Source organism: Stegostoma tigrinum, chromosome 30 (assembly GCF_030684315.1).
Source record: "Stegostoma tigrinum isolate sSteTig4 chromosome 30, sSteTig4.hap1, whole genome shotgun sequence".
Classification (NCBI taxonomy): domain Eukaryota; kingdom Metazoa; phylum Chordata; class Chondrichthyes; order Orectolobiformes; family Stegostomatidae; genus Stegostoma; species Stegostoma tigrinum.
In genome coordinates, this window is record NC_081383.1 from 6,419,897 (window position 1) to 6,444,236 (window position 24,340).

At 46.8% G+C, this 24,340-nt stretch overlaps 1 protein-coding gene across 5 annotated transcripts; it reads left to right on the top strand.

Moving 5' to 3' along the window:
• Positions 1–1,071: 1,071 nt before the first annotated feature.
• Positions 1,072–23,480, top strand: enc3 (ectodermal-neural cortex 3). Of its 5 annotated transcripts, XM_048560082.2 has the most exons (4): positions 1,072–1,212; positions 1,291–1,635; positions 11,769–13,588; positions 19,035–23,480. In XM_048560082.2, the coding sequence occupies exon 3, from the start codon at positions 11,786–11,788 to the stop codon at positions 13,553–13,555; it is 1,770 nt and encodes a 589-aa protein (XP_048416039.1). In that variant the 5' UTR covers positions 1,072–1,212; positions 1,291–1,635; positions 11,769–11,785; the 3' UTR covers positions 13,556–13,588; positions 19,035–23,480. The 5 variants fall into 5 exon arrangements, with proteins under 5 accessions (XP_048416039.1, XP_059494422.1, XP_048416040.1 ...); XM_059638439.1 differs by having other exon boundaries at positions 1,072–1,635; XM_048560083.2 differs by having other exon boundaries at positions 1,072–1,635; positions 11,772–13,588.
• The last annotated feature ends 860 nt before the right edge of the window (positions 23,481–24,340 follow it).

Genomic DNA, 24,340 nt, shown 5'->3' on the forward strand with positions numbered 1-24,340 from the left:
AGGTCAAGGAGGCGGGATGAGGTTAGTAGGGAGGAAATGGCGGTGCGGCTTGAGGTGGGAGGAGGGGATAGGTGAGAGGAAGAACAGGTTAGGGAGGCAGAGACAGGTTGGACTGGTTTTGGGCCATGGTGAAAATGAGGTGTTGGGGGGCCAGGGAATTGGAACTCCCCACCTACGTCTGTGACACCACCCACGCCCTCCACCTCCTCCAGAACTTGTTAGTAGGGAGGAAATGGAGGTGCGGCTTGAGGTGGGAGGAAGGGATGGGTGCGAGGAAGAACTGGTTGGGGAGGCGGAGGCAGGCTGGGCTGGTTTTGGGATGCAGTGGGGGGTGGGGACGAGCTGGGCTGGTTTTGGGCCATGGTGAAAATGAGGCGTTGGGGGGCCAGGGAATTGGAACTCCCCACCTACGTCCGTGACACCACCCACGCCCTCCACCTCCTCCAGAACTTCCAATTCCCTGGCCCCCAACACCTCATTTTCACCATGGCCCAAAACCAGCCCAGCTCGTCCCCTCCCCCCACTGCATCCCAAAACCAGCCCAGCCTGTCTCCGCCTCCCTAACCAGTTCTTCCTCTCACCCATCCCTTCCTCCCACCTCAAGCCGCACCTCCATTTCCTACCTACTAACCTCATCCCAGCTCTATACCTTGTTATCTCAGATTCTCCAGCATCTACAGTTCCCATGATCTCTTCTTGTTTGCAATGTTTGGTAACTTACAGAAGGCAATTAGATTTTCCTTTTTTTCAAAAAAAGTAAAAATGTAGGACAAATAAGCAAAGAGCAATGGACACACGATGGGCTGAAGGGCAGCCTTGGGTGGAGTAAGATTCTAAGCACAGTCTGATTTTCCTGCATCGGATATAAACAATCCCTCTTCTGGAAAAAAAAGACGCGTGAAAGATGAAAACTGACGAAGGGAATTGTGAAACAAAAAAGACAGTGAATTCTAAAGCAATGCTGTGCAACTGAACGAACAGCCAGACAAGAGCCGGAAGTACCTGTTCAGTTTTGAGATAGGTCAGATTACCTCTTCAAACCATCCCTTCCTGAAACCTTCCTGAAAGATTTCTGCTTCCCAATTTGCGAGGACTCACGTCACTCAAAAGAAATGTAGCTTTGCATTTGAGACCAGGACGAGGAATGGGGCTTTTTGAGAGACCTGTGAGCTTTGCAGAGATGGTTTTGGGTGAAGGGAGGCGGGCGTGCAGGTGAATTTCACACCTTAGATTCTGTACATTTCGCCTCTTTGAGGTTTCTGAAATTAATCAGAGGCTTTTGTTTGACAGTGAGGAGTTCCGCTAGGACTGGATTCGGGCTCCTCCCACTGGGTGCGGAATAAAGTTACCGAGTCCTCAGCAGGCGAGGGCAGGCACTGGCTTGTAAGGATCGAGTCCTGAGAGGGAGTGCGGCTTGTGGACGCTCTGAGGAGAGAGGGGATGAAGAAAAACCATGAGTGACTGATCAAAGAGGTAGCGAGAACTTTGCAGTCAAAGTTTGATGGTAAACCTCGCTTCTTTTCCCTATCTCCCTCAATAAAAGAAGACCTAGCTATCATCTTTCCATTGTCTGGCAGGAGTGATCTGTTCAGAAGAATAAAGCAACTCAGCGCTGGTTTCTCCCGGGCCCGAGAGGTAAGTTCATCAAGTCCGAGATTTAGAAAGTTGCATTAGACACTGACCCTCAAAAAGTTACAATGTTTCATTGTGCTTTTTTTTCCTCGTCTTTTCGCTTCAAAAGGTTTGCAGCCAAGCTCGACTGTTTCTTCATCCCGAACAATTTATTTACAAATTTTCATTGCTTGAGATTTATAATAAAACCGTTCCCAGGGCAATGTGAGTGTGTGCAACATTTAATCCTTTGGAGCTACTTTTCGGTGCTTTCAATCTTAATTCTGCTGCAGTTAAAAGATTAATCCAGCAACATCTCCGACCAGTTTTACAGTGAATGCATGCATTAAATTATAAGGAATACCAGGGTGTATTTTGTTTTTAAATTGGACGATTTAGACATTTGTATTCCACGGTGATATCCATTAATTGTCTGTTGCAAGTTGATTGAGGTTAGCATATGAACACCTTCAAATACTGTGGTTAATGTCCTTTTTCATTCCCTGGCCCTGCCCTACTGACCTGATTTTGCGTTAAACCATAGGACTGTTAATTGAATTATGAATGCAGCCTTTATAAACTGCGATGATATTCCCTCGAGTCTGCAGGGTTGAGGGGTGAACTAATTGAGGTGCTTAAAAAAATGCTACAAGGGATTAGACCAAGTCCATTCAGAGAAGCTGATTTTTTTGTTTCAGCCTGATGCTGGAATTGAGAACAAAAGAGGCAATAAGAGTATTTGAAATGAGAGCCAGCCCATCGAGGGTTAATTCTTCACAAAAAGGGCGATAGAAATGTGGAATTCTGCAAAACGCAGATGCTGTTACTTGAAATTCTTTGCAACAGACTAAGATCAGCCCTTGTTAAATTTAAAAAAAAACAGAAAGTAGGGTAGGGGAGGTTCTTGTAGCACAATAGTAGTGTCCCTACCTCTGGACCAGAAGGCCTGCGTTCAGGTCCCACCTGCTCCGGAGATGACCCTGCATCCCCCGGCCGTCCCCCCCGCCATGAGGCATTGAAATTACTTAAGGCACTGAGGAAATTCAACAGGTCTGGCAGCATCTGTGGAGAAAAGCATAGAGTTAATGTCTGCAGTCCAATACTGCATGCCTTATTGAAGCATTTTTTTTAAAAGGTAATGACATTAAAGAACTGTCGCTGGAGTGCAATTTTTGAAGTCGCTGTTTTAGGAGACAAAGCAGGATGCACAGCAAGCTCCCACTAATGACAACGCAGATAATCTGGTGTTTTGTCAGTGATGATGTTTGAGGGAGAAAATATAACGTGGGACACCAGGGAGAATGGCCCGTTCTTTTCTTTGAAGGACTGCCATGTGACACTCACCCATGGGAGCCTTCTTTTAATGCCTCAGTTGAAAGGTGGTACTGCTGGGAGTGCGGCACCTCCACAGCACTGCACTGTAAATGATGTTAGCTGACATTCCGTAGCCCATAGTGGGTGCTGAGCCTACAAATTGCTGCATAAGCCCAGTCCACTGAGCTAAATGCAAGTGAGGCGCAAATCATCCACAGTTAAATGGTGGCACAAGCATGGGAGGAGGGTGTGGGGCTGGGGTGAATGACCGCCTCCTGCCATGATTGGGGAAGAGTCTTCTTTTTCTCCCCCTGATCTGTATCGCTGTGTACCATGCCTGCTGCCAGGTTCACAAGTGGACATATGTGCTCCTGGGACCCACTGGCAGTGTTAGGGTGTGGTTTCTGTATCTGTGAAAGCTGTATCTCCTGCATTCTCTGTATCGCCGTGGGCAGGCAGTGCCCAAGTGTATTGGGTATATGTTCCATACTGGAGAGAGAGAGACAGCAGCTTGTTATCCAACAGCTACTCTCTTGTAATGGAAGAACACAATAGGATGTGTTGAGCTGCATGCTGAATATGGTAGTGGTGTTTCTATGTGCTGCTGTCTATTGTTCTGAGAAATTGTTACCGTGTGCACCATCTGGTCAAAATTAATGCCTCGACTGTGTTTGCACAGTGCTGAGCGCCTTTTGCTATCGCAAGAATTTCTGGCCTAAGTTACAGCCAATAAAGTAATTTTTGATGTGTAGCTGCTCACTTAGATAATAGGAACCAGTTTCTGCTTTGCAAGATCTCACAATTAGCAAAGCAAGAGATAATCTCCTCTTGAGTGTAGATTGAGGGAAAAGTGCAGGGTGATTTTGAATTTCAGTAATGGTACGACACAACTTGTACCTTTGGCTTCCATGGAATGTAAAAGCTTGGCTGGGTGCTTCAGCCAAACTAATGACCCTTGTTAGTATGGAAGGGCAAAATGTGTTGGCACAGGCTTGGAGGGCTGAAGGGCCTGTTCCAGCGCAATATTCTTCTTTATTCTTTGTTCTGATGTTCATTTTCTCATGCAGAGTCAAAAATTACTCCCTTTGCAGGACACTGCCAGCTCTCCTTCAGATGATACTGTGAAATCCTGCTGGAGTTTCCTTTGTTTAAAATCCCTAAATCTCAGAATGATTACAGCACTAAAGGAGGCCCTTTGGCGCGTTGTGTATGTGCTGGCTCTTTGGAACAGCAGTCATCACTTCCTTTGACTTTGTCTGCCATCCTGAGAATTTTTCTGTGTGGGTAATTTTCCATTCTTTTTGAAAGCCACAATTGGACCGGTCTCCATCACACTCTCTTTCTCAGGCAGTGCATTCCAAATCCTAACCACCCACTCTGTAAGGGTTGGGGAAACAAAAGAGATTCCTCATGTCTCCTTTGATTTTTCATTTTAAATTGTAATCCTCTCATTTCCAACACTGGGAACAATTTTCATGTCGGGGTTGAGTATATTATAATGTTTTGATGTATTTTAAGATGCTCTGTTTCAGGCCAGTCTTTTCCTTTTATTTTCTTCTGAAGCTGGTGATTCATCTTCTTCCTAACCTCAATAGTTTGGTCACCCTTCAAGTACAGTCTTAGACGTCGACTGTCGGTATTGGCTGCTCAGGAAACTGAACACTTGGAAGGAATTGACGAAAACTTTGTCGTTGCTTTGAGACAATGATGTCAGGTCCATAATGGTGTGTTTATGTTTATCACGTACCACAGTCTGCCTCAAACCAGATCCTGTATGATTGCCAAGTCTGTGGAGAAAAAGTTAGGGGCTTTTTTACACTGAGTTTGTGTGTGTCTGTGTGTGCGTGCGTGTGTGTGTGTGTGTCTGTGTGTGGGGGAGGGTGCAGGAGTGAGTTTTTATCTTCACCCGCATGACAATCCAGATTACCAAGGCTGTGTCACTTCCTGACTCCATCCTCTATGTAGCATTCCTTTCTAATCCCCATCAACTCCATCAGTTTCTTGTCTTGACCCTCCTTTAATGCATTCACCGTTCACTAAGTGTTTCCTTCCTGTCCTATTTCTCTTCTTTTTAACGTTTATTTTTAGAAATCGTACAAGATTTGGATGCTAATATAGTGGCCAGTATCCCAGAAGTTAGAACTGTAGTCTCTGGAGTTTGGAAGAATGAGGGGGAACTTTTAAAGAAACATACAGGATTCCAAAAGGGTAGACACAGGAAGGATGTTCCTGATGACCAAGGAGTCCAGAGCTAGCAATCACAGTGTAATGGATACAGGGTAAGCCATTTAGTACCGAAACGAGGAGAAATATCTTCATCCAGAGAGTGGGGAGCCTGTGGAATTCTCTGCCACAGAAAGCAGTTGAGACCAGAACATTGAATGTTTTCAAGCAGAAGTTAGATACAATTCTTGGGAGCTAAAGAAAACAGGAACAGGATTCTGAGTTGGATGAACAACCATGATCATGGTGAATGTTCAAGCAGGTTCGAAGGGCTGAATGGCCTACTCCTGCTCCTATTTTCTTGTTATTGAGGCTGAAACTAATGGTCCAAGAATTTGATGCTACTACTAAAGCAGCAGTGGGGTGGGAGGAAGGAGAGCCATGAATGCAAAAAATTAAATTTGGAATAAAAGATCCAAATCCACAATGGTGATCATGGAACTACATTAAAAACCCATCTGGTGCACTAAAGCACTTAAGGAAAGGAAATCTGTTTCCCTTACCCAGTCTGGCCTGTATGTGACTCCAGACCCACGACAATATGGTTGACTCTTAACTGTTCTGTGAGATGATGTAGCAGATCTAAGAAGGCAACTTGTCACCACCTCCAAGAGAAATTACCCTCCAAGCCTCGTTCGTGTGTGTGTGAGAGAGAGAGAGAGTGAGAGGAACGGTTAGACTGCTGTCCCTATGTTAGATTCATCGCCCTAGGGCTCTCTGTGCTTCTGAAATCCCCTGTCCATCTGGGATGAGAATCTCTCTGTTGTGTAATTATATATAATTTCAGATGAGTGCAGGAAATGAGTCTGAACCACTCACTGTTCCCTTACTCCCATTGACTTCAATCCTGCACACATGAAAAAGCATCTTTTAAGTCTTCAAAGGGATTATTCCTGCCCCCACGAGGCCCGAGATAAAGGGATTCAGCCGCTTCAAAGATGAGAATTCCTTGCATGTTTCTTTCCTCCACAGTCCAAGGCAGCAGTCATCTTCCTGTTACCCCCTCCCCCTCTTCCTCGGTTCCTGCTCACTTTGTGCACAGTGATGGAGGTCTGCCCCTGTCTTACTTTCACGGCAGTATGGATTGCTCTGTCTTAGTATATTGACAGATTGGCTCAATGGGAAACTCTCTCTCTCTCTGTCTTTCTTTTCCCCCGAGTCCTCATAGCTTCAAGCTCCAGCGCAGAGACTCAAGCCCAGGATCTAGGCTGACGCTACAGGGCCAGGGCTAAAAATGACACAGCCCTAGGAAGGATTTATTAGTTTATTTATTCATTCATGGGATGAGGGCGTCGCTGGGAAGGCCAGCATTTATTGCCCATCCCTAAGTACCCAGAGGGCAGTTAAGAGTCAACCACATTGCTGTGGGTCTGGAGTCAAGTGTAGGCCAGACCAGGTAAAGATGGCAGTTTCCTTCCCTAAAGGACATTAGTGAACCAGATCGGTTTTTCCTGACAATTGACAATGGATTCATGGTTCATCGTTCCACTCTGAATGCCAGATTTTTTTAAATTCAATTCAATTTCCACATCTACTGCAGCAGGGTCGAAACCTGTGTCACCAGAATATTAACTGGGTCTATCTCTGGGTTAACAGTCCAGGGATAATACCACAAGACCATCACCTCACCTGTGTTGTCTTTAGATTAGGAGCACTCCTGGGAAAAACCTTGCGATATTGTATCCAGCAGCACTGGCACTGGACCACAGATGGAGAAGTTGGGAGAGGTGACCAAAAGCTTGGTTGGAGGTGGCATGGTGGCTCTGCAGCCTCACAGCACCAAGGATCCTGGGTTCAATTCCACACGTGGCCAACTGTCTGTTTGGAGTTTGCACATTCTCCCCATGTTGGCGTCAGTCTGTTCTGGTTTCCTCCCACAGCCCAAACATGAGCAGGTTAGGACGGATTGGCCATGCAAAATTGCTCATAGCGACCAGGGATGTGCAGGTGAGGGCGGATTGGCCATGGGAAATGCAAGGTTATTGGGTGGGATTCTCTTTGGAGGGTCAGTGTGGACTCGATGGGCCAAATGGCCATTTTCCACACTGTAGGGGTTCTACGAAGGCAGGCTCTAAAGCATGTTCTAGTGGAGATGCTTTGAAAGGAGATCCCAGGAAGGCGTGGCCACCAAAGGTAGAGCGATTTTTTTTTGTTGAAGGTTGCAGGTGCACATGAAGCCAGGGCTTGTCAGCCTGACTGGTCCTTGAAGCGAGGCAGAACGCTTGCTACGGAGTATGTCCTGTAGCAAGAACTCAACGACAGACTCAGTTTATTTTTAAATTTAAAATGTTGGGGTGGGCTCTTGTCCCAGAGCAACCGAGGTTCAGCCTGAGCGGAAAATGCTCCTTCTGTTGGATTATTGGAAACTCTTGTTGATGGTCAATTTCTGGGGACCATCTCCTGGATACATGCTGTGCGCCCATCTAGTCCCAGAAGGTGATTTGAAACCAGAGCTTCTGGTTCAGCAACTCACTGCCCCATGGCACCATCCAAGGCTAAAATTGGAGGAGTGTGGAGAATTGGACAAGGCTGTAGGGTCGAAGGAGATTAGAGAAACGTGGACTATGTAAGATGCTTTGATTTGAAAGTGATGTTAAACTGAGGCTCTGAAACAGTACGGTCTGACCAGCCCATGTAAGTCCTGGATGTGAGTTTGCTCGCTGAGCTGGAAGGTTAGTTTTCAGACGTTTCGTCACCATTCTAGGTAACATCATCAGTGAGCCTCCGATGAAGCGCTGGTGTTATGTCCCATAAACATCTGAAAACTAACCTTCCAGCTCAGTGAGCAAACTCTCATCCAGAAACTCAACCTGAGCTACAAATCTTCTCAAAACTCGCTACCATGTAAGTCCTGTTTTATTTCACACTACGACCCAAGAGAATGAGTGTCTCTGTGTCCCACTGAACCCATTTGTACTGTAGAACCTGGAGAATGAATATAATTTCTGTTGCCCCAGTCCCATGAGATGTTTTGCTGTTCTAAAGGCACTATGCCAATGCACAGGGTAGGTTAGCTCAGTTGGCTGGATGGCTGGTTTGTGTTGCTGGGTGATGCTGACAAAGTGGGTTCAGTTCCTGTACCAGCTGAGGTTATTGTGAAGGACTGACCCTCAATCGTACCTCGTCCCTGAGGTGTGGTGACCCTCAGGTTAAGCCACCAGCAGTTATTTCTGTTTGAGACAGTGGGACTGTGGTGGTTTTACCATTATTTTTATATCAATACAAGTTTTAGTCGTCTGAAGAGGTGCAGAGAGGGTTCTTCGCAGGACATGGCCAACATTCCCTCCCAGAGCACCGCCTCAAAACACATCAACCGGCCATCAGTAAGGGATCTTGCTGTGCACAAATTCCCTGGCGTATTTGCCAACCTCACGGTGCCCATGGCAAAGGGAACATTTTCTCTTTTAATGCCTGGGTGCCAGACAATGTTCAATGGTCCACGTTCGGTAGGATCGCGAGCAATGGAGAAGAAATCGGCACAGCAAGATCCCATATTAATGGCCAGCTGACGTGGGCGATGCCCTTTCAGGGAACATTGCCCGTGTCCCAGGAAGTACTCTTCTGCCCTTCTTCAAATGGTGGAAACTTGAGTTTGATTTTGTACCACAGTTTAACACAGTGAATGATCCCAGAGGACTGAGATGTAGGAATGGGTCGCAATTCCACTTTGGAAAGTGAACTCCTGTTGAGCGTACGAATGTTGGATGAGATCTGATTGAACGGAGTTTCCCTATGGGACAGACAATGTGCCGTGAGATGGGCATGCCCCACCCCACATCTACGCTTGAAAATAGAGATCAGCCACTGGACATATCATGGCCAACTGCTGTTTGGTTGGAATAAGCTCTGGTCTCGATGATTTTGAAGAAGAAAATCTGTTTTTTTTCTCTTGGAGTTGGAATGTGGGCATGTATTCTGGCTGTTGACAACTGGCTGTGAGGTGTGATTACAGGGCTCTGAAATAAGTACTGTCTGCCTTATAACAGTATTCAGCCCCACAGCGCGCATCCCTGGAATGTTAAATGCACAGTTTTGTGGAACGTAACTGCACCGTCAGCAATGTAGCCTTTAATCAGCCAGCTTGTTCTGCTGGCTACATAGTGAGTGTATCTTGAAGTTACCATTCTCCTGTTCCTCAAACGGTCATCATCTTTCTGTGGCCAGCAGCCAGGACCTTCCTGTCATTTCACATCACTGTGGTCCGACTTTGTCTCAACTTCACTGGCTCAGTAATCAAATTCTTGCCCCTCCCTGGTTCAGTAATGTCCGACAAGAATTCCACTCACTAATTCCGCCCTCTACATTTCCTCACTTAATGACAGCGATCCTCTCTGCTGTCCAGACCCTGATCCTTCACCTCACTGGATGCACTGATGATTTGTTCTCCTCTGTAGCATCTTGCCACGATTCTTTTACGCCACTTTATTTTGAGTGTGTACGCTGCAGAATTGTTCTGGCCCGTAAGGAGGCCATTCAGCCCATCGCATCTCCACCTGTTCTCTGAGCATTTATGACTGTGCCATTGTCCCGCCTTTTTCCCTGTACCCTTGCAGATTGGATGATGTTTTAAATAGAAACAGGGAACGAAATCTACCAAACCTTACCTGGCCTGAGCACTGTGTGATTCCAGTCGCAAAGCAACGGGGTTGATGGTTATAACAGGAACTGCAGATGCTGGAGAATTCGAAATAACAAGGTGTAGAGCTGATGAACACAGCAGGCCAAGCAATTAGCTGCCCTCTGAAATTTCTTAACAAATCACTCAGATCAAGGGTGATTGGGGATGGGCAACAAATGCTGGCTGTGCCAGTGATGCCCACATCCCATAAAAGGGTGAAAGGAACTATTTAAATCTGACCCCTACTGTTGGACCAAATAAATGATTGACAAACTGCTCCATACAACTCTATCGCTAGCTTCAATTAATTATTTACACTTGAGGCTCTTTTTTTGAGAGGATCTAATATCGGAAGATTTTCACGAATAACAAGCTCATGAATCTGGTCTGCCAACCTTTCTGCAGAGTTTGTGTGCTCGCGTTAAGCAAGATTTTACAGTAGAAAGCTCATTCGCTGAAAATTGTCACAGAGTCATACATCACAGAAACAGGCCCTTCGGTCCAACCAGTCCACGCTGACCATAATCCCAAACTAAACCAGTCCCACCTGCCCGCATTTGGCCCATATCCCTCCAAACAATTTTTATTCATGTACTTAGCTAAATGTCTTTAAACTCTATAACAATGCACCATGCACCACTTCCTCTGGAAGTTCATTCCACACACAAACCACTCTCTGTTAAAAAGAAAATCATCCCTCATCTCTTCTTGCCTCTCACCTTAAAAATATGCCCCTTATTCTTGATACCTGCACCCTAGGGAAAACACATCTGCCATTCACCTTATGTGTACCCCTCATGATTTTATAAACCTTTGAGGTCTCCCTTCAACCTCATACGCTCCAGTGAGAAACACCCCAGCTTATCCAACCTCTCCTTACAGCTCAAACCCTCCATTCCTGGCAACATCCTGGTAAATCTGTTCTGACCCCCCTCCAGCTGAATAATATCCTTTCCTGTAAGAAAATATTCTGAAACTGCTTATTTCCCCGCAAGAAGGCCTTGAAGACAATTGACTTCCTCACTGATGTTGAAGTGGGACACTCATTTGACAATTCGTAATTTGTTTATGGCATGTAGGTGTCTCCAGTTAGACCAACGTTTTTTTTTCCCAACAGTAACTGCCCTTGAAGTCGCCGATGACCTAGGGTCCTGGTGGTCTAGGTAAACCCAGCGCTGCTTGAGAAAGAGGTCCACGATTCTGACCCCATGAATTTGAAGGAACACTGATATATTTCCAAGTCAGGGTGGTGTGTGGCCTGGAGGGGAGTGATCCCATGTGTCTGCTGTCCTTGTCCTTCCAGCTGGAAGGGTTCATGCATTTGGAAGATGCTGTCTAAGAACCTTTTGGTGAATTTCTGCAGTGCATCTTGTAGACAGTACGCACTGCTGCTCCTGAGTGTCGGTGGTGGAGGGAGTGGATGCTTGTGGATGCGGTGCCAATCAAGCAGCTGCTTTATCCTGGATGGTGCCAAGCTACTTGAGTGTTGTTGGGGCTATACCCATCCAGGAACGTGGGGGGCATTCCCTCACACTCCTGACTTGCACGTTGTACATGATGGATAGGTTTTGGGGAGTCAGGAAGTGAGTTACACGCTGCAGTTTTCCCAGTCTCTGACCTGCTCCTGTATCCACAGTAATGACATGGCTGGGACCAGTTCAGTTTCTGGACAATGGGGTGCAGATGGCAGGGGGTATTCAGTGAAGGAGTTATTGTTTCTAGTGGCAATGATTGATCCTATTTCTTTTCTGAACAGAGACTGGAAAGTGAGATAACAAATTGTAGAGCTGGATGAACACAGAAAGGGTCTGAAGAAGGGTCCAGACCCAAAACATCAAACTTTCCTGCTCCTATGATGCTGCTTGGCCTGCTGTGTTCATCCAGCTCCACACCGTGTTATCTCAGATTCTCCAGCATCTGCAGTTCTCACTACCTCTGACTGGAAAGTGAGATTTTCTTTTCTCCCCCCGTCTGATTTGCATATCCATTTCTTGTGTCTCAGCAGCACCTTGCCGCACGATGTCCGTCACCGTTCACGAGAACCGGAAATCGCGTTCCAGCTCGGGCTCCATGAACATCCAGCTGTTCCACAAGCCGTCGCACGCAGACAGCTTGCTGACACACCTCAACCTCCTGAGGAGGCGTCATCTCTTCACCGACGTGATCCTCCGCGCGGGGAACCGCTCCTTTCCCTGCCACCGCGTGGTGCTAGCCTCCTGCAGCCGCTACTTCGAGGCCATGTTCGCTGGCGGCCTGAAGGAGAGCCATGACAGCGAGGTCAACTTCCACGACTCCCTTCACCCCGAGGTGCTGGAGCTGCTCCTCGACTACGCCTACTCGTCCCGCGTGCTGATCAACGAGGAAAATGCCGAGTCCCTGCTGGAGGCCAGCGACATGCTGCAGTTCCACGATATCCGGGACGCCTCGGCTGAGTTTCTGGAGAAGAACCTGCACCCCATGAACTGCCTGGGCATGATGCTGCTCTCTGATGCCCACCAGTGCGAACAGCTCTACGAGCTCTCCTGGCAGGCCTGCCTGGCCTACTTTGCAGTGCTCTACAGGACGGAAGACTTCCTGAACCTGCCCAAGGACAAGCTGGTTGAGCTGATCTTGAGCGAGGAGCTGGAGGTGGAGGATGAGAGCCTGGTCTACGAAGCGGTGATGGGCTGGGTGAAGTATGACCTGAAGAGGCGGCGAGACGACCTGCCAGAACTCCTGCGCTGCGTACGCTTGGCCTTGCTCCCAGAGTCGTACCTGTACCAGAGCGTGCTAGGGGAGGAGCTGGTGGCCAGCCACCAGACTGGCAAGGGGGTGGTTGAGGAAGCCATCTGCTGCAAGATGCGGATCCTGCAGAATGACGGCGTGGTGACCCTCCTGTGTGCCAGGCCTCGCAAGGTCAACCACGATGTGCTGCTGCTGGGCGGCCAGACCTTTGTGTGCGACAAGGTGTATGCCATCGACCAGAAGGCCAAAACTGTGATCCCCAAGACCAACATTCCCAGCCCCCGCAAGGAGTGCAGTGCCTGTGCCATCGGCTGTAAGGTGTACGTGACTGGTGGCCGGGGCTCTGAAAACGGGGTCTCCAAAGATGTCTGGGTGTACGACACCCTCCACGACGAGTGGACCAAAGCTGCCCCCATGCTCCTGGCACGCTATGGGCACGGCTCGGCAGAGTTGGACCAGTGCCTGTATGCCATCGGCGGGCACACAGCCGTCAGTGTTTCCTTCCCGGCCTCGCCCTCCGTCTCCCTCAAACAGGTCGAGCACTACGACCCCCAGGCCAACAAGTGGACCCTGGTCGCCCCCCTCCGCGAGGGGGTCAGCAACGCCGCGGTGGTGGGCGCCAGGCTGAAGCTCTTCGTCTTCGGTGGCACTAGCGTCAACCGTGAGAAGCTGCCCAAGGTGCAGTGCTTCCACCCCGGGGAGAACCGATGGACCGTGCCCGCTCACTGCCCGCAGCCCTGGCGCTACACCTCGGCGTCTGTGGTGGGCGACCACATTATCGTCATCGGTGGCGACACGGAATTCTCTGCCAGCTCCGCATACCGCTTCAACAGTGAGACCTACCAATGGTCAAAATTCGGTGACATGACAGCGCGGAGGGTCAGCTGCCATTCGGTGGCATCCGGTAACCGGCTGTACGTGGTTGGAGGGTATTTTGGTGCCCAGATGTGCAAGACCCTAGACTGTTACGATTCGTCAACAGGCACGTGGAGTAATATAACCACTGTCCCCTACTCACTCATTCCAACAGCCTTCGTCAGCACATGGAAATATCTCTCTGTCTAGCTCAACCGTAGCTTCGAACTTCTGTTATCTGAGGTAAGCTTCTTCCTCACCCGCAAGAAAGCCTTCCTTTTTGTTTTCAACAGAAACAGAAATTGCAGGGGAAACTCGGCAGGTCTGGCAAAGAGAAAGCAGAGCCAGTGAAAATTGTTCGCACCGAAAGTTGCTGGACTCAGAATGTGATTCCCACTTCAGACCTGCTGAGTTTCTCCTACAGTCCCTGGCTTTTGTTTTAGTTTCGGATTTCCAGAGCCCGCATTTCTTTTGGTTTCTCCCTTCCTTATGTGTCATGTTGAAGTAATAGGGGCCAGGTTTCTCAGCATCCCCTTCCTTTCAGAAGCGAATTCTGTCTTCTTTCAAAACCCAGTTTCTCTTCCACCTCCCCAGTCCCGACCTCTGGCCATATGTGTGGGCTGGTTAAATGATGCAGCGACTGATTCTGATAACGGCTCTATCCTGATGGACAGCCTCAGTTGAACAGAAGGATGTCGCTTGGTCTAAATTTGAGATGGAATTTCATACCTGCCCCCCTGCACACCGAAAAATGCTGCTGGTGTCACATACACTAACCGTGCCCAGGAACTTCCCTTTTAAAAACAGTGGGTAGAAACAGCGAATAAAGACAGACCTTCACAGCTGAGGTTCAGGGGTAGGCTGTTTGGCCCTTTGAACCTGCTCTGCACCTCAACATGATCATGACTGATCATCTAACTCAGTCCCCTCAGTTCCCACTTTCTGCCTTGTATCCTTTGATCACTCTTGTCCTGAGAATTATATCTAGTTCCTACTTGAAAACATAATGTTTTAGCCTCAATTTCTTTCTCTGTCAGAGAATTCCATACTCTCTCTCTCTAATTCTATTTCTCCTTAGCTCAATCCTCTCTGAACTAACATGTATCCTTAGGCTGTAACCCCTGGTTCTGGACTCCCTGGTCATCAGGAACATCCTTCCTTTGTTTACCTGATCTAGTCCTATCAGAATTTTATAGATTTCTACGAGACACCCCCCACCTTGTTTTTCTGAACTCCCACTGGATATAGTCCTCACCAGGGAAGGTGGTAGGTGCAGATATGACGGCTATGTTTAAGAGACATTTAGACATAAATGAACAGTGAGGGAATAGAGGAATATTGACCTTGTTCGGGTAGGTGGAATTAGATTAAAATCGTTGGCGCAGACATAGTGGGCTGAAGGGCCTGTTCCTGTGCTATATACTGTTCAATGTTCTAACTGATCCAGTCTGTCTTTGTATATCAGTGCTGTTATTGCAGGAATCGGTCTGATCAGGTCAATCTTGAGCTCATTAGCTTTTGGTTTTGACCAGGAGTCACTGGATCATTTCTCAAAAGCAGTGATTCCTTGTGCTTTTGGTTTAATTTCCCTCGTTCACACAGAAGGAAGGGAAGCTGCTATTTTTGCACTCGAGGCTGTGGGTCTTTACGTCCTGTTTTTAACAAAGTCTGTTTTCGGTTGTTGGACAACATTTACCATCCATTTGCAGGTTGCTGGTTTGTTCCCTTTGAGATTGAATTTCAGAGTAACCAGTAGACTCAGGCTGAAGGCAACGATGATTTCCCCTACCCCGAAACGATGAATGAATCCATTGTATCTTCTTAAGGAACAATCAGACAGCTTTCACAATCACTATTCAACAGTTACCATGAAGCTTGAACCTGCGATCTCTGTGTTCTTCTCCCAGTAACCCAGTTGATTGGCCATTGAGCACTCCCAGGTCAGCCTTGCCACAGAGGGTTACACTCCAAAGAGGTGATTTGACCTGGAGATCATCAAACCCTCACACTTAGACAATGAGTGGGCTCTTTTGAATTACTCTTTATGTTTTGGCTATGGGTGGTCCCTGAGAAACATGGTTAAATGAGAGGTTATTGACCTGCGATATGACTATCTCTGAATCTTACTTTCATCTCCTCCTGGGCCAAGAGAAATGGGAGGGCCACGGCTCTAATAGGAGCTGGTTAAAGAAAAAGTACCACACAGACACTGGGATTTCAAACTGTCACTACTGGGACTTAAAGCTGAACAGCCAGACAGAAGTTAATGCTTGGAGTCTGTTAAACAGATTGCCCAGTCGTTTACTCTCTTACCAACCGTGTGTATTTCCATATTCAGAACGCATTCGTATCCAGTAGCAACTTCTTCCAACCTGTATCATTTCTAAAACAAAGACTCTGTCCATCGCTTGGCCTTGGTCTCTGTCTATACAGTAAATGTTGGGAGGGACAGATCTAAAGTGTAAAGCTGCTGTCTGATGGGGGAGATCAAGAAATGAAGGCTGATTTCTGAACTGGGACTGATGTAATATTCCTTGTTCCTGTCGCACATTGACTATATCTAACCAGCCCAACAGAGGGATCTCGTTCACTCGAGCAAACTTTCTGTGTATGAACTGTTCTGAAAGTAGAAGATAATCATTTTAATGTTGATCCAAGTTTTAAAAGTAACTTTCCTTTGAGGGTCACAGAAACTGCGGAGTATGAAGTGAGCAGTCAATGAGGTTGTAAACTAGGGATAAATTCTCTCCCTTGGAATGGGCAGAGGCCAGTGGGAGGCCTCATTAACTTTGGCTGAGCCATTGATGGAACACTCCTGGGGAATCGGATGGGCCAAATGTCATCCTTCCATGCTGCAATGTCTCTGATTCCAATCTGGCTCAGTCTAAAGCCGGTTCACATGTGGCGAGCATTCCCCACTCTGTTGTCTGTAACAACCTAAGCTGGTTTTGCAAAGCCAGGAGTAATTCTCCTCCCTATTCCCAATCCGGCATAATCAGTTCTCATCTTATAGGCTGCTGAATGATTAATGGCTGGAGTGGGGTCCAAATTGGGCCCTTAATCTGGGGAATCCAATGAGTGTTTTCACATGACCCTGCGCAGCAGGTGTCCAAGTGGGACAAAAAGGGGAAAGACATGAGGTCAAGATTGAAACTCCCACTTTCTTTCATGGCAAGGCATTGAAAACTCTACTTCACAATCTGTTGGAATTTCCCTTGTTTCCATGGTAATTATGAGCAGCATTTGTTGCCCATTCCTAATTGCCCTTGGACTCAGTGGCTGTCAACAGCATTCGAAAGTGAGCTTCATTGTTGTGGGTCCGCGGTTGCGTGCTGGCAAATTTCCTTCCCTAAAGAATGCGGGTGAAGCAGGTAGAAGGGATTTCTTTAGGGCAGTCAGTGATCATTAAATGAATGGCCTTCGGTTCCAGATTTATTAATTGGATTGTAACATCTAACAGCTGCTGTGGTGGGATATGATCTCTTATCATCATTAGCCTGGGCCTCTGGATTATTGGCCTAGTGGCAGTAACACTATGCCACCTCCCCAACCACATGCCCATCTCCCTTTATAGAGGTTCACAGTGAGACTAGGCCCATGAGACTTGTTGTGAGTAGTTAGAGCTGGATTCCGCCGATCTGGATTAGTGAGCAGGCTGCACATAGTGTCACAACATTTAGTAGCTGCTCTGTGTTTCAGTGGAATGTAAAAATGTGTGTATTATTTTGGTCAATGCAGAGCGTTGCTGTGGCAACCAGAAGCCTGTGGCCTAGTTACTCAATTTAGACGGGGACCAGTCTCGTTGAAACCTGAACTCTGGGAGATCCGGTGTGTCAATGCCACTAGAATTCTGTTGTCAGCACATCCTTAGGGGTCAAAGATCAGAGAGATCGGTGTCCGATTACAAGCATAACCAGCTGTTAATAGTAACCAGCGGCCAGCTCCCGCAACAAGGGGGTGGACAGGGAGAGAAAACAGAACATTCTGGAAATATTTGACAAACGTGTGGAGAGAGAACAGCGAGGTTAATTACTGTAGTTTGATACTCTTTGATCAGAAATGGGAGAAAAGTTAGAGACTTAACAGGTTTTTAAGGAAGAAACAGAGGCCCGAAATGGGGGAAAGAGCAAAATTGGGAGGGCCCATAACCAAATAGGAAACAGGAGAGATGAAGTGACAAAAAATGATGATGGTGCAAAGGGATAAAAGTGGGGTTCAAATAAACAAGTGAAGGTGCAAACAGCAGATCCAGAGGAGTTGTAAGTGGCATCAGCAATAGAACCTTAACCTAAAACCAAGAAATACAGATTCTGGAGATCTGAAACAAAAACAGAACTTGTTGGAGAAACTCAGTAGGCCTGGAGAGCGAGGAAAGCAGAGTTAATATTTTGAATCCAGTGACACTTCTTCAGAAAACCTGCTTCCTCTCCTGCCAAGTTTATCCAACAATTTCTGTTTTTGTAGCAGCAGAACCATGACTAGAGCCTGGCTGGGGACACTGGAGTCTGTTCTGAAATTGTTGAGTTTGGAGTTAAAGTCTGATGGAGAAACTATGTTGTTTTGTGTCGTGTTGAATTGCCTGAAGACCCCTGTTTTTGGGATGCTTATTACAAGATGCTATGTAATGCAAGTTGTTGTTGTTGCAGTGGCAGCTTAAACCAACAAGGCATATATTCCCATAGCTACGGGCCCTTCACTATGCCTCTGTCACAGTCTGGGCCACAAGCTGATTTTAATCCGTCCATAGTTTCACTTTAAGCAAGCAAAGGACTAACTGGACTGTGAGTTGCCTGCATTTTGGTGACTAACCAGCTGCTTCACTAGTGCCCACTTTTCTTTTAAACTAGGGTGGGGGAATAAAACCCACTATCCCACCCCACCCAGCCAGGCTCTCACATCGTTAGGGGGTCAGGGATCACCATGAGCAGTGTCAGATTACAAGGATAATGGCTGCTCATAGTAACCAGCAGTCAGTTCCCAGACACCCACTGGGATTAATGTCATAGCTAAACCCTTTTTGAAGTTGTATCATTTGTGAGACTGCAGCGGTTCACCAGGGTGGCCCATCGCCACCTCTAGAGAATTTGGAATGGGCAACAAATTGGTGAACTTGTCGTCGACTCTCCTCGCAATAAATTTCTTCTTCACAAATCAACTGTGCAAGTTCTGCATCAGTCCCCCTCTGGGTGGCCTCCCTGAAATCGATCCTCTTTCTTGCTCTCCATCTCTCTCGCTCTCTCTCCCGCCCTCACCCCTCTGTCTCTTTAATCGAATGGTCGCATTTATTCCCATTTAGCTGTGTTCACTAATGTGCCTTGCCCTCCAGCCCCACAGCAGTGAGGGTGTGTAGCACTGTTGGAGGTGCTGTCTTTCAGGTGAGCTGTTAAACCCTGATTGTTGGTTTGATTGTAACAAGATCAGACCGTACAACTGCTCCCTCATTAGACAAAGGTGACTGTTGGTGGTTGAACCTGAGGGACACCATGCCTCTGGCGAGGGGAGAGGTTGAGAAGAAGAGTTACCTCTCTCATGGTAACCTCAGCCAGTGTGGGAATTGAACCTGTACTGTTCTGCGACACAACCGAGCTCCTCAGGAATGGGTGAAGCTAGGATACGGCGTTGCTGTGTGACCTTGAGAGTCCTGTCTGTTAAAATGAACTTGACCACTTCTCATCATTGTTTGACTTAGGCTCGATGGATTATCTGTCATCGTTAAAAGGCAAAGAGCATTGAAGAACATTAGATGGCACAGCCGTGTTCGCTAGATGTTGCCCCAACGCTGGAAGGAATTGGGCCAAAGAGGACTGAGCTGCACCCCGTGGCTGACTATCGGTGCCTGCGGTCAGCACCATTGTCAAAATTCAGCAAACCACGCAATGTGTATTTTGGTGCTCCAGCTGTTTGTGACAAACAGACCTCTCGAGGGTTTTGGACTTCACCTCTCTTAGACTTCATTGTCTGATGTTTGTTTTGTTTATCATTTTTAAAATACAATATCTGCCTGTTCAGCAAAGACTATCGCTATGGTAACCGGCTGAGGAACCACATTTCAGCTGGTGGTGTCAGGCTCTGGTACCGTGCCCCTTTCCTGCCAAGGAGGACCATACCATCATCTCCAGCTCACCGACATTGTAGCCCAGAAATGTATCAGCCATCGCTTCACACTTACTGGGGATCGCCATTCCAGAACATACTACTTGGCTGCACTGAGAGTGTCCATTTATTGCACAAGCTGTGATGTGTTACCACGCATCTGGAATTGGACATTAAACATGGGCCATGCGAATGAAGCCCATTTCCCAAGGACTAGAACAAATTCCATTTCCACTTGGACCTGTGACCATATCCGACTTCCTTCCCTCGTGTAATCCACAGACTTTGAAAACTCAAAGTTGGCATTATCCAATTGGGCCCAAGCTCTGGTTTCACTCTGACACGCCCTATCCCACATTCTTTAGTTCAGTCACTACTCTATCCCCGATTAGAGCAGAATTTTCCCCTTGTTGCTGTGAATCTGTTAACCCAGATTGGGGCAGCTGGCCCCTGTCCCGTATCTATGTAGTTTTGCACATTCCGTTTCCCCACTTTGATTTTGTAATTGGGTGGCTTGTCTTCTGTATTTATTTCTGTGATGGGTGGGTTTCTGAGTCTACAGAGAGCACCCAGTGTCTTTTTAAACAGTGTTATCTTGTCTTGGTGTGAACAGACTGGTTTTCTTCACCTGACTAAACTGGGAGAACAGAAGGTCTGTGGTTCCGAATTAGTTTTAATTGTTGAGCACTGGACCCCAGTGTCACGGCAAAGATAATAGCAACAGGCGCTTCCTCTGGGACTTCCGAGTTTGCCAGTGGAAGCCAGGGTGAGAGGGCTTCCATTGTAGATGAAAAGCCTCCAGAAATTCACCCGATAACTCTCCCGATGATTCACCAGATAAGTATGCACCCTCCAGAACCAAGGGAGGTACCTAGGAAGATAGAAGTGCTCTGCTCTTTGCCTGGGCGTCCCCTGGCTTAGGCCCCACCATCAGCTTTTATTGCCTTTTGGGGTGGGCGATAGAATAAAATATCCTGCTACAAAAGGAACGTCAGCTGGTGCCAGAGGCAAGACTTGCATAAGTTGCAATGACCACTGTAGTGGAATAACCGGCTCTCCACACTCCGGTTGTGGAAGGTCTTTGGGACTAAACTGGATCCTGTCAAATGGACTAGTTCGTTGGCAAGGTAAATTCACCATAGCCCCACTGTGTCATTAGAGAGAGAGCGATGACTGACAGGTGGAGGTTTAACCTGAGGGTCACCACACCTCAGGTGAGGGGTGAAGTTGAGGAGGAGTGACTGTCCTAGGTAACAGAAGCCAGTATAGGAATTGAACTCATGCTGTTGGCATTGCTCTGTGTTGCAAACCAGCCATCCAGCCAGCTGAGTTAACCAATTCACTCCAATTGGGTGGCAACAATATAGTTGTTACAGTCTAGTTCATTGACTCGGCAAGGCTAGCTGCCTGTGTTCCTGTCACTTGTGTTCCTCTGGCGTTTAGGATCATTGGAGTAACTAGTTTTCACAATTTATTTGAGCCGCCAGTTGTTCCCTCTGTGCACTGACAAATTGTTGTTAATGGCACAAACTGCTTCTTTGAACAATTCGAGAGGGTCTGCACCTGAAATGTTAACTTCCTCGCTCCCGAGCGTTTTGCATTTTTGTCACATTCTGGTCGTTTGCACGGCCCCAAATTATTTTTGACCATCCATTTCTTTGGATGCCCCGGCCTGCAGTTGTCGGTGGTCTAGTGGTGTCATCACTGTGCCAGCAGATCAGAACCCCCCCCAACCCCCCAAGCTAATGCAGCTTCATGTACCACCAATAAATCTCATGGGATTTAAATTCAATCAATTTTGTTTTGAAAAGCCCGGAACTGAAAATTGCTCTGTACCGTGGTGGCTGTGAGCTGTCATTGCTTTATTGTTAAAATCGTCTCTTGCTTTCACTAATGTTCTTGTAGGAAAGGAAAGCTGCCATCCTGGCCTACGTGTGACTCCAGTCTCATGACAGTGGGGATCACTCTTAATTCCCCCTGCAATGGTCCAGCGAGTCACTCAGATCAAGGGTGACGAGGGACTGGCAGCAAACGCTGGCTTTGTCAGTGGCGTCCTCATCCCCTTGAAAGGGGGAGAGCAAAAACTATTGCCTGCGATTAAATCTGCTCCCTTTCGTCACACCAAATAAATGATTAGCAAACTGATCTGTACAGCTCTCCCTTGAGCTTCAATTAATCATTTCTGCTTGAGGCTTTTTTTTCTTTTGAGAGAATTTAATATTTGATTCAAATCCAGAGGATTTCCACAAATAACGCTGAAGAAATCACAGGCGCATGAATCCAGTCCAACAACTTTATGTAGAGACTCTGAGCTTGTGTTAACATAGAAAATAGGTGCAGGTGTAGGCCATTCAGCCCTTTGAGCCTACACTACCATTCAATATGATTGTGGCTGATCATGCAATCACAGTATCCCACTCCCGCTTTCTCTCCATACCCTTGATCCCTTTAGCCACGAGGGCCATGTCCAACTCCCTCTTGAATATATCTAACAAACTGGCCCCAACAGCCTCCTATGGGAGAGAATTCCACAGGTTCACAAGTTCCGAGTGAAGGAATTCTCCCTCATCACAATCCTCCATTAAGTAAGAGTCAACAGCAGAAAGTTCACTCGCTGAAAATTGCCCTTGAAATATTCTGAAACTTAGGTCCCAGCCTTGTTGAAATCTACCTCTTTGACTAAGCTTCACATCTTTATGTGGCTCAGTGTCAAATTGCATCTGGCACTCTACTCCTGTGATGCACTTGAGGATCCTTTTACTATGACAAATGGTGCTATATAAATGCAAGTTTACTTCCCATTGGGAAGGGGGTTCATAATCTACTCGTCTGTTTTCTCCACCCGCTCACTGACCCCAGTCTGTGTCACACAGGGTGTTCTCCAGGGCCCAGGGTGCACTCTGCTTTTGACCCTCCCAACTTCGCATTCTAGCAAGAATATACAGATCAACTCTTGGCTGAAGGAAAGTGGCTCACTGACCTCACAGCTGTGGACATGGCAGGGACAGTCGTGTCAGAGATAACCCTGTATGTGCATTGAAGTAAATCTTAGGCAACCACTGACCTCATCTCTTTCAAAAGGCGTTTTGCATTTTTTTTTGTCTTTCACCCTCTGGACAAATAGACTAGCTGCTTGTTAGTGACTCCCATCACATCCTGCCACTTTATTACTGTTTGGGGTATGAGAACATCTGGAGACCTGGCTGATGAGATTGTGTGGTCAAAAATCTAGAATCCGATAGTTGTGAAAAGAGGTCATTTGGCTCCAAGTCGGCACTGATCCTCCAAAGAGCATCCGCCCAGACCCATCCTCCCCACCCTATCCTCGTAAAGCCGTATTTGCCATGGCCAGTCCACCTAATCTGCATATCTTTGGATAATGGGAGTAAACCAGAGCATCCAGAGGGAATAGTCTGAATTAATCACTTTTTTTTGTGATTCTGGCTGAAAGAAGCCGTCCCCTAATCCCCACAGATATTGGCGGTGGAAAATATCGACAATTTGAGAAAGAGATTGAGTGAGATTCTCGAGGTCTACACGGATGCAGCAGGGTAATGAAACTGACTAGCTTTGCGGAGAGCTGGCATGGACTTGATGGGCCAAATGGCTACCTCTTGCATTGTTAAGCCTGTAAGCGCCTGTCGTAGTTGTAACCAAGGCGAGACTGTTTCAACCGTTCAAGCAGGAAGAATTCTTCTTTTAAATTCTAATCTATCTGTTTTAAGACTCTCCATGTGTCTTGTTAGAATGTTTTTGAACTTTTAGATGAAGGAAGCAGTTGAAGATGCTTTTACTGTAAAATATTTTGCGACTCTATTCTGGGTATTCTGTTTTATTTTTATTACACAGGCAGGAAGTCGAACCAGGATTTATTTCTTGTTCCATTTGAACTGTATGGCTGGAGAATTTGTTTTCTGTCTGTGACTATTTCTGTGTTCCGTAATTTGTGGATGTGTTTTTAACTTATGATGTCCTGTTATTTAGATTAAGTTGAAGGGTTGATTTTGACAGCCTGGTGCTGTGTTATAGATTTCAATAAAGACTCACCAAAGTAAAACTCCAGGCTGTTGTATGATCTTTATTTTTATCTCCCGCACTTTGCTTTGAATCTGCCAGAATAGTACATAATTTAGATTTCAAATTTTACTTGGAAGGCAGACTGAAAATTTCTTTGCCAACATACAGTTTTTGAATATAAAGTGCTTAAGTCCAACACCTCCTCCCATAGACCTATGCTTCCCTAAGCTTTCCCATTGTAAGCCTGTTTCAAGGTTTAAATGGTCACAACCCCCTGAGACCGTGGGTGATTTGGGAAGATATATGAATGCAAGGGATTTTCTTTTCCGATTCATTCATGGAATGTGGGCATCACTGCTCGGCGTGTATTTATTGCCCATCCTTAATTGCCCAGAGGGCATTTAAGAATTGAGCACATTGCATGGGTCATGGAGTCAAATGTAGGCCAGACTAGATAAGGATAACAGTCTCCTACCTTAAAGGACATTAGTTGGACTTTTCCCCAACAATTGGCAACGTTTCATGGTCATCATTCGACTCCTAATTCCAGATTTTCATTGAATTTAAATTCTGCCATGGCAGGATTTAAACCCAAGTCATCAGAATGTTACCTGGGTCTCTGGGTTAACAGCCCAGCAAAAATACCATCAGGCCATTACTTCTCTTGCAGTTGGATGACCTGGGGGGGCGGGGAAGGAGTACATAGTGGCCCTTGCTGCCTCTGAGTTTGCGACTCCAAAGCTTTCAGCTCCTAAACTCAACTTGAAGAAGCTCGGCCCGTTTAGAATCTTACCCCTTGAGGGTGTCACTCCCTCCCAGAAAATCTGTGAAGTGTACCAATGGAAGGGGTTTAATTGAATGCAATTTGCTCGTCCAGCCAACCCT

Bases quoted from the DNA above. Each gene is read 5' to 3' on its own strand.
- enc3 (XM_059638439.1), top strand. From the start codon at position 11,786: ATGTCCGTCACCGTTCACGAGAACCGGAAATCGCGTTCCAGCTCGGGC.